The sequence below is a fragment of the Acomys minous genome (genome assembly GCF_964271855.1).
Source record: "Acomys minous genome assembly, chromosome: 7".
Classification (NCBI taxonomy): domain Eukaryota; kingdom Metazoa; phylum Chordata; class Mammalia; order Rodentia; family Muridae; genus Acomys; species Acomys minous.
The window spans coordinates 50,386,867-50,397,232 of NC_140488.1; the positions used below are offsets into that span (position 1 = coordinate 50,386,867).

The window sequence follows — 10,366 nt, forward strand, 5'->3', positions numbered from 1 at the left end:
GTCATTACAGATGTGTATCTCAGAACCTCTTTAGATTATAAACTGAACTTAGGTGCATAACACAGTTTTCCTGCCCCCATATTACCCTAGTATACATAACTTACAACTCTAAAAGGGTTACCAGAAACAGGGAGATGAATATTACTGAAGTCCTAATGAGTAAACCACATATTTCATTTGTATTTTATGGTTTATTCACGTAATGTTGTCATTGTGGTCCAGGATTCCATTTAGGATACTTCAGTGAGTTTAGTCATCGTTTCTCCATAGTCACATCTACAAGGACAATTCCTCTATCATCACTGAACTTTACAAGCTGAACATACCTGAAGATTCCTGGTCAGGTACACGTTAAATTTTTTTCAATTTCTGTCAATTTGCGTTTGTCTCACTTAAGAATGTTCCATTAAATGCACAATAATGGGTTTTGGTGTGACATTTACAAGCACATATATTTTTATTGCACACAATATATAATACATATATATGTATAGATACATATACACATACTGCCTTTTTGAGTTTCTCTGTGTAGCCTTGGCTGTCCTGGACTCACTTTGTAAAGCAGGCTGGCCTCAAACTCACAGCGATCCTCCTGCCCCTGCCTGCGGTATGCTTGGATTAAAAGCCTCTGCCCATATGCACAGCTTATAATAAGTATGTATGTATATATATATAGTAAAAATAATATAAGGACTGATTGTTTGAAGTAGAAGGATTATAGGAAAAGGAAAATGGATGGAGGGAGAAAAGAGCATTATCAGGTCAATATAAGTAGGGAACAATTGCGTGTATGTCTACATATGTATTACATATATGTGTTTAAATACATCTTTAAGTCTAAATACTGCATATGAGAGAACCTATGTTACATTTGTCTTCCTCAAATTGACAACATCAATGTGTTCCTCTTCCCTACAGCCTCCTCAGCATTTATTGTTATTTGTTTTCTTCCTTATTTTAAAAAAAAATTTGGTTTTTTGTTTTATTTTGTTTTGTTTATCCAGACAGGTTTTCTCTTTTAGTCCTGACAGTCCTGGACTTGGCTTTGTAGACCTCGCTGGCATTGATTTCACAGAGATCTGCCTGACTTTGCCTCAGGGGTGCTGGGTATAAAGGCATCCCAAACCCAGCTATTTGCTTTCTTTCTTTTATCTTTCTTAATTTCTTTTTTTCCCCCCGAGACAGGGTCTCTCTGTGTAGCCTTGGCTGTCCTGGAATCTCTTTGTAGACCAGGCTGGCCTTGAACTCATAGAGGGTTACCAGAGTGCTGGGAATACAGGCCTGTGCCACTGTGCCCAACTCTGTTGTCTTCTTTTTAAAAAATTAAATATGATTTTAAAATTGCGTGTGTTTGTGTATACACATGAACGCAGTGCCCTCGAGGGCAGAAAAGGATGTCAGATCTCCTAGAGCTAGAGTTAGCAGGAGTTGTGACCTACTTGATACGGGTGCTTGGCATCAAACTTGGGTCCTCTCCAAGGGCAGTGAGCCATCTCTCTGGCCTGTCACTCTACTGTTTAATTAAACAGCTGTAGTAAAACATTTTTACTAAGCTCCAGAAAGAAGAAATAGAACATCAAAACAAAGCACAGCAGTGCAGAGGATGTTGGGTGAACAGCTGCCTGCATGCTGGCCTCACCTCTCAGACTAGGCCACATGCAGGGTAACTGTCTAGGGGCGCTCAGCCTTGCATGCTACCATTCTCTAGTTGCCTGATCTTTGGAAATTTCATATCCATTAGGAATCTTTCAAATTGCTGCTCTAATGGCAGAGACATGATTCAATTATACCTCCAAATTAATTGAGAGATGTATTTAAGGGCTAGAGTGAAATATCTGTCTCTAAAGTAATCCTTCCTAGGAAAAGAACAAATGGCCTCAGGTTTGGATGGGCATAATGTCTAACTGTGCCTGGCTGTTACTTGGTTTCTTGATTTCTCCCTTTCTGTCTGGGAACCGTATACTTTCCGAATGCTTTTGATGAACATTGATGTAATGACTATGAGGTTTAACACCGTAAAATCCATTTATTGGCCATGTGTATTCCTTTGAGAACTGTTCAGTGCATTTGGCATGTGTTGATTTGGTGGTTCCTTTATTTGGTGATTAAATGTTGACTTCTTTATAGATTGTAGATATTAATCATGTCAGATAGTGGGAAAGTATTGTGGCCATGCTGATGTTTGTCTCTTCACTCTTACTTATTTTCTTTGCTTGGCAGAAGCTTGTTTACTTCATACAGTCCTTTTACTCAGTTCTTATTGTTTCCTGAGCTGTTTCCAGGGTCCCTATATCTTAAAGCATTTTCAGCCTGTTCTTGTGAGAGAGGTTTCAGTATGTACCATCACACATTAGGAACTTTGATCTATGTTGATTTAGATGTGGTGAAGAGTGACGGACAGGGGCCTGACTTCTCAGCACTCAGGGAAGCAGAGGCAGGCAGATCGCTGAGAGTTCGAGGCCAGCCTGCTCTACAAAGGGCATCCAGGTCAGACAGGGAGGGCTGTGTTACACAGAGAAACCCTGTCCCCAAATATAAAAAGACTATTTAAGAAAGTATGAGTGTCCCTGGCTATATGTCTTAGCCATCTATTCCAATCTGGGGTTCTCCGTGTGTCTCTTTTTCCTGTAGTGGCATTCATTTTTGTTTCTGTGGCTCCAGGGTGTCATCTGAGAACATGTATTGTGTGTGCTTTCTCCAGCATTGCTTTGCTGCAGCTTTTGCTTTGGCTAACTATGGTCTTTTGTTCTTGTCTCTGTATTTTGGACCATGCTTTTAGTTCGTGCTAAATATAATTGGTGTTTTGCAAGGCATTTCATTGTACTTGTATGTAACTTTCAGTAACATGGTCACTTGCCTCATCTGTGTGAATAGGAAGCCTTTCTCTCTTCTAGTGTCTCTTTCCATTTCTTCAGTGTTTCAAAGTTTCATTTGCTCACGTATTTCACTCCCTCGGGTTTACTCCTAGGTGTTTTAAAATTGGAAACAACTTTACATGCAATTGCTTTTCTGGTTCCTTTCATAGCATCATGTGTTTTCGGTGAGTGTGAACTGGATTTTTATGTTGCTGTGAATCCGGCCTCATTAGTGAAAGTATTAGGTACACCTTAGTGCTTATGTTTGAGTGTTTGTATTCTTTTAACCCTTTGAGCTTTCCCCTTGCCCAGAGAGAGAGATTATTTAACCCCATCCTTTCTTGTTTGTATCCCACTTACTTCCTCCTTTTGTATCGTTGTTGTAGGTAAAACCTTCCAGCAGCATATTGAAAATAGTTTCAGAGAACAGGCCCCATTGTCTTATTCCCTGACTTTAGATGAAGAAGTCTCTGGTTTTCACAGTTTAGATTAATGTCAGCTACAAGTTGGCCATGTAGAAGCGTTTCATGTTGAGCAGTGTGCTCTTAGAACCTTCAGAGCTTTTGTCGTGAGCATATATGTATCTTTTCACAAGGCCTTTTTTGTGTGTCCTTCCATTGTTAGGATGTGTCCTTTTTAAGCCAGCACTCTTTGCTGTCTCTTTTTCGGATCGTCCCATGCTCTCTGCTCTAATCCTATGTTCTGAGCTCTATTACCTTTAGTGATTTGTGTCGCTGAAACCACCCGGTGTCCCTGATAAGAAACCACCTAGATGATGCTTTGCTGCGGGCGGTGAGCAAGCTGCAGGACCTGAGTTAAGTCTTGCAAGAGTTTCACCTTGGTTATTTATTTCTTTTATGATCTTGATGTTTAAGTAGAGATTTTCCTTGAATCTTTCTTCCAACCCTAATATTCTTTAGGTTAACTGACACAGTCTGCAGGTGAACCTTTCTACTCTGCTCTTTGTTTGTTTGTTATTTAGTTCTAATGTTTCTTTTTTTTTTCTCTTTTCAAACTCACAATGTCCTGCTGACGTACTCATGCATGTTTCTGGATTGCATCTCTGGGTCCTTAGTTGAATTCCTTCACTTGCTACTTTGAATCTTCTCTGAAATCGCCGAGAGTCCTATCTTGTGTGGCATTTGAATTCTCAGTGGAGCCCTCCAACCACTTCATTGTCTTTTAGTTTACACATTTGAGAGGTTGTGAGCCTTTTCCAGGCTTTTCATATGACCTATGCATCTGTGCTGTGATGTCTCCATCACCTGCTCTTGGTATCTCTTCACGGTTTATTTGGAGATGTTAGTGAGCAGCCTCCTCCAGTGGGGTAAATCTTCAGTACTGTTTAGAGAGGACCTAACGTAAGCACTGGATCACCATCATAGACCATGTCTGTAAAGGGACAGAAAGTTGCTTACATCCAACTACCACAGCGCAAATGGGAAAAGAACAGGAATCAGGAATATACTGTGCAGTGAACCATAGAGTTAAAACTGAATGTGGACCAAAGTGGAAACAGTAAACTGACCAAATGAATTGGGTGGGTGGGAGGAACCCAGGGACAGGCAATGCCTAATAAAAGAAAGGAAAGTGGAGAAGGGAAAAGTCGAAGCATGTTAGGACATGGACGGGAAAGGACAGGGATAGAAGCCCATTAGTTAGAACAAATATGTGAACAAACTAGGTAAATGTAACCAAAGGAATAAATGCTAGAAGGTTTAAAGTGCTGTGTGGTATAAATGATACCAAATCCCAGCAGGGAAAAGAAAAGAGGAAACACATTGGGATATACAATTTATATTTAATGTCTACATTTGGAGGTGCTTGTTTCTAGACCCACTTTTGGAGTGTGAGAACTGAGAATTGACTTTGGGTTTTCTCATCTTTATTAACTTATTGGTTGGTGCTGATCCCTGATGAGTCAAGGTCAGTAGTCTTACAGATTCTCTCTCTCTCTCTCTGTCTCTCTCTGTCTGTCTCTGTCTCTGTCTCCCTACTTCTGTCTCTCCCTCCGTCTCTCCTCTCTCTCTCTCTCCCTCTCCCTCTCTCCTGCCCTCTCTATCTCCTTCTCTCTTTCTCTCCGTCCCTCTCTTTCTCTCTCTCTCTCCCTCTACTTCTCTCTGTGTGTGTATATTTCTCTCTCTCTCAGTCTCTCTGTCTCTGTCACTGTCTGTCTCTGTCTCTCTCAGTGTGTGTGTCTCTGTGTGTGTCTCTGTGTGTGTGTGTGTGTGTGTGTGTGTGTGTGTGTGTGTTTCCCACTAAGCCCCACTATGTATTCAAAGCTTTTTTACCTGTAGCGGAGGCAGGTTCTCCCTCTCTCCAGAGACTGAGAGACTCTCTCATTTGCAAATTATGAGGTTGCTGCTGTCCATGCAAGGGCATGAGTATCTCATGTGTGTTTTAAGATTAGACATGGAAATCACCCTGAGATTTGCGTTAGGGGTTTGATCTCAGGGCATTGTTAAACCATCTAAAAGAAAGCATGCTGCTGAAACATATAAGGTTTATCTTTTCTTAACTTACCCTACTGTTTTGCTTGTTTCTATAATTTAGATTTATTTTTAAGTTGTTGCATTTGTGTTTGTTAGGTGTTTATGTGCAGTTGAGTACATGTAAAGGAACTTTATAGATATCTGAGCACAATTCTTCCACGGTAAGTTTTTTGATTTGGTATTAAAGGTAATAGTTATGAATATTTTGATCTGTTTTTCTTTTTGCTTTATCAGACTCTTAATTTCCCTCTTTATTTTGTCCCCATAAATACCATATTTCTTTGAACGATCTTCATGGCCTGTTTGACCTTACACTTTCTTAGAAACTGCGTTTCAAATAAGGAAGTTTCATTTGTTGATTTTTAAAAACAATTTATCGATTCATTGAAAATAGCACACAGTGTAGTTCAAACATATTCCCACCTTCAACTCAGTCTTCTCCACACTTTCCAACCCTCCCATCCATTGACAGCCAAGGGATTTTTCTTCTCCCTTTCACATGGGTCCCTTCATTTTTAACATACATTAGTTACTTATCTTAATGGAAGTCACTGTGTATTTCCATACCTTCCTCTACCCTACACTAACATGTCCTGTAATTCTTTTCCCACCTTGACACTGTATGTGGCACCCTCACTAGACGCTCACAAGTTCTATTTTCAGGAAGACTGTTACCACATATGGGAGAGATCATAAGGATTTTAATTAGACGTCTTTGGGAGGGTTGTTTCATTGAACTGTATTTCTCCCTTTACCTTTAGAATACATTATTTTTATTTTAGGATTATATTGTGACTAGTATTTCTGGGTATAGGCTCAGGTCAGTTTGTAGCCCCTAACCATTTTCTTTTATTTATATCTCTTGCAATCTTGGCGTACCTCTATATGCCATGAGGGGGATGCCAGGATGACAAGTAATGGACTAGAATGATATTCTTTTTTTTTCTCTTTATAATCGCAGTTAATTTGATGTCTTAGAATTGTCTAAAGATAGTGATGATGCTATCGCTTTTGTATATATTTACCCTTTCATTTTTGATGGCTTGTATACTATTGAGATGAAATATCATTTCTCTAAGTGGTGCAAATTGTGTTCTACTAACAGTGTTCATTTCTATTGGCATTTCATCACTTTCACAAGCTTATGTGTGTATGTATGTGTATATATGTAAAGCAGTTGTTATGTGTATATTCATATACAAATAGCCATCATATACTCACAGGCATATGTCTATTACATACAAGTAGAGGTCTCTAGAAGTGGCTGTTTTACTACCAAAATTTAGCATGTTGTTAATACTGTTTGCACAGAAGATACTGTGGATGCTGTCAAATTTTCTAAATGATTCTCACTCTGATGCAGATTCATTAAGATGGACTTCAAGGAACCACCCACACTGTTGGATATTACTATACAATGTCTTTTGCACCATGAGCCTTTAGCAATTCAAGCTCTCCAGGAGATCCCAAGGGAGCTTTTTGTTCCATTGTTCACTGCTGCCTTCAAGGGTAGACATGAGAAGATACTTTCAGCAATGGTGAAGAGTTGGCCGTTTTTCTGCCTCCACGTTGGGCCATTAAGCATGCAGGAAGCCCAGCGCAAACTCTGGAAGGTCATGGTTGAGAGTCTTCAGCTTTTTCCTGCTGAGGACTCAGCTTTTAGGTAAGACTCTGTATAACGGAGGGGTAGTAATATACAGGAGGTTATGCCATTGTCTGCTATTCTCTCAGAGGTAGTGTAGGCTAGTAGTGAAAGAGAAGATGAGACTGTTAGTCTAAACCTTGATGTGACTTTGAAACAAGTGTCTCACAATGTTGGATACGGAATGTAAAGGATCGAGGACAATATTGATGGATTTGTATTGTGGTATTACTATTTATATTGAAGAAAGACGTGAGTGTTAAGTCGGCTGAGGATTGGTGGAAAATTAAAGGAAACAGTCATGAGTGTTGTATAATTTTCATTGGAAAGACTTGTTGGCAGTAAGTCAGTATAAGAAATATAAACCAAGACTAAAATGAATTTTCTGAGTACACAGTTATCCATGAACTTGAGGAGATCCCAAGGTAACTTTGTTCTGTTTTTCAGTGCTGCCGAAGTGGATGGGCGTAAGATGCACTGACAGCAATGGTGAAGTTTGAGCCTTTTTCTCACTCTGCATTAGTGCATTAGGCATACCTGTCGCAAGAGAACACCAGCTAGCTGTGGAATTTTATCTTCCACAGTTTGTTTATGGTAGATGTTGAAAAATGGGTGTAAGTTGTTGGTCTGTCAGGTGAGAGTAACTTAAAAACTCTGAGGACTTACATAGGGTTTTACTTTGGTAATTGAGGTGCATGAGTCTGCTATTGATAGATAAACATAAAATGGAGGCAGGAGCAGCAAGACTTTTGAGAATTAATTGATGTATAAAATAGTGAAGGATAGTAAAGGATGTAGTATTTGCATAGGAAAGTCTTGCTTAAAGCTGGTATATGGAACGACATAAGGAAGTGAGATCATTTTGTCACTACATGTTATTATTGATCCTGCTTGGATATATAAATATTTGCTACCTCTCAGATGTTCTGTGTTTTTTTAACCTACAGGAGCCCTAAACTGAGGATCCTAGAGTTAACTCAGCATCCTGGCTGCAAGACCAAATGCCCTGTGATCACTACCTCATGCAAACCCTGTTTGCGTTCTTGCAGTAATTCTGAGCGCTCTCTGATGAAAGTCCACAGCCAATGTAGTAGTTCAAGCTCAGAATCTGAGGGTCAGTCCCCCAAGACAACTATGGAATTACTAGTGAGCCTTTCCCTTGATAGGGCCTTTAGGGAAAATGAATTTTTTGCTTTGCTTCTGAGTAAAGTTGAGCAGAGCTTGGGATCTTTGCACCTGTGCTGCCGTGATTTGCGCATTAAGAAGTTGAGTGAGTGCAGAAGCGCCTTAAGCCACCTTGATCTGAAATGTGTTTCTCGCCTGTCAGTTGTTGAGGCTTCTCTCTTCAGTGTCGTGTCCCTTCTGAAGCAGGCTGTAAACTTAGATAGACTTAGCCTGTCTAAAATCACCTGTAGATCTTTCAATGGAAGAGCCTTTAGAAATTTCATTTCCAAACTGAGATGTATGGACCACCTCAAGGAGCTCAGCTGTTCCTCATTCTGCCTCACTGATCATCTTGTACATGTCCTGAGGTAAGAGCTTGGGATAGGTACTGGGTTTCTGTTAATAGCCTGTTTTTACGATGAGAAAAAGAATTCATCTTTCACCTTCCGTGTTAGCATGGGCAAATGCTGTGGGTTTAAAATCAGCCAAGAAAGGGCACCCTTTTCTGATTGAAGAGAAAAACAGAGTTGCACAAAACTGGTGATCTAAGCGCATGCAGGCAGTGCGCTCAGTGAAGGTGAACAGAGCAGTGCAGTACTTCTCTAGCCATCAGGAGATGAAGAGGAGGAATTAAGAGAAAGTTTATGTTGTGGCACAGGCGCACATACTTATAGCCATAGACTATGGGCCTGACCATTTCCCTAATGTGCTATCTCCAAGGTTCAGTCCAGAAATGTGGAGTCTGTCATTCATGGGTAGGACACAGGGAGCTTCCGTTTGCTTGCACACTCTGCCCTATCTCTTGCAAGCAGTTGAACTAATCCCACCTTTAATAATATTCTGGTTACTAAGTACATAATATTTTCACTGAGTTTTCCACACACCTCTATAGCAATATCTTGTATGAATTATCAAGATTCAATTAGCGGCCGGGCGTGGTGGCGCACGCCTTTAATCCCAGCACTTGGGAGGCAGAGGCAGGTGGATCGCTGTGAGTTCGAGGCCAGCCTGGTCTACAAAGTGAGTCCAGGACAGCCAAGGCTACACAGAGAGACTCTGTCTCGAAAAACCAAAAAAAAAAAAAAAAAAAAAAAAAAAAAAAAAAAAAGATTCAATTAGCATTTGTTAAAGTGATAAAGTATCTTTCACAGATGCACAAGTCTACTAAGCATGTGAAAGCACACAACATTAGCTGCTAATGCTATATATGTGCAAAATACATTACTGTAGATTCCAGGATATAACTCCCCTCTCATAGTCCTCATTTTCCACAAATACCTGTGTGTTTCCTCTCTGCAGAGTACTACCAGCTGATTTGGATTTTTTGCAACTGCCCTTCTGTGAAATTTCTTACAGCGACATCAAGTTTCTGTCTCAGTGCCCTCGAGTCAATCATTTAAAGTTGTTGGATATCAGCAACAATTCAATGTGTTGGGAAGATTGTGTACCATTTTGTATTCTCCTGGAGAATCTCTCTTGTACCTTGCAGCATCTGGCAATGAACCATTGCCTTTTAACAGATGCTACACTTACTGCTCTGGCCCCAGCCCTGAGCCGCTGTTCCCAACTCCGTTTTTTCAGCTTTTCTTCTAATCCCATTTCTATGCCTATTCTCAGGATAATTCTTGAGTACTTAACGCCCATGACACAGCTGAAATACGTGATTTATCCTATCCCCGTGCATTGCTATGGGAATTGGCACGATCCAGATAGTTTGGATCGACAGAAACTTGCTGATGTGAATGCGCAGTTGAAGATCATGCTGCAGGAGGCAGAAAGGGGCGACATGAGTTGGATGACTTACACTGCTTAAATTGCATAATCCAACACAGTTTCAACTTGATATGTTCTCCTAAGTGCTGAACAGCTTTTATTGTTGATCCCATAGAGTTAACACAAACGGTCCTTATGTTGTAGGAAAATAGAGTTAAAAAGTATAGGTAGGTGTGTAACGGTTCTCAATAGCGAGTAACTTAGAAGAAAATGGAGGACTTTGAGAGTAGCCGTGTGTCTCTTGACTATTCTTGATAGTATTTCATCTTACCTACTAACATTTGATGTAGAGAATTTGGAAAGACTCCATGATGAAATGTCACAGCTCCATCTTCAATGAGCTTTATGTGAGGATAGGTAACACCAGTCACGACAATCTAACCTGTCCTACTTCTGGCTTAGGAGGGCAGGTGGTGATTGAAGCCAAACATGTTTAT

General features: G+C 40.2%; 1 protein-coding gene across 1 annotated transcript; it reads left to right on the top strand.

Annotated features, from left to right (window-relative positions):
• Window positions 1-6,666: 6,666 nt before the first annotated feature.
• LOC311601174 (melanoma antigen preferentially expressed in tumors-like) lies at window positions 6,667-10,053 on the top strand. Its single transcript, XM_084788591.1, has 3 exons — window positions 6,667-7,013; window positions 7,940-8,524; window positions 9,456-10,053. The coding sequence occupies exons 1-3, from the start codon at window positions 6,724-6,726 to the stop codon at window positions 9,967-9,969; spliced, it is 1,389 nt and encodes a 462-aa protein (XP_084644717.1). The 5' UTR covers window positions 6,667-6,723; the 3' UTR covers window positions 9,970-10,053.
• Window positions 10,054-10,366: the final 313 nt, after the last annotated feature.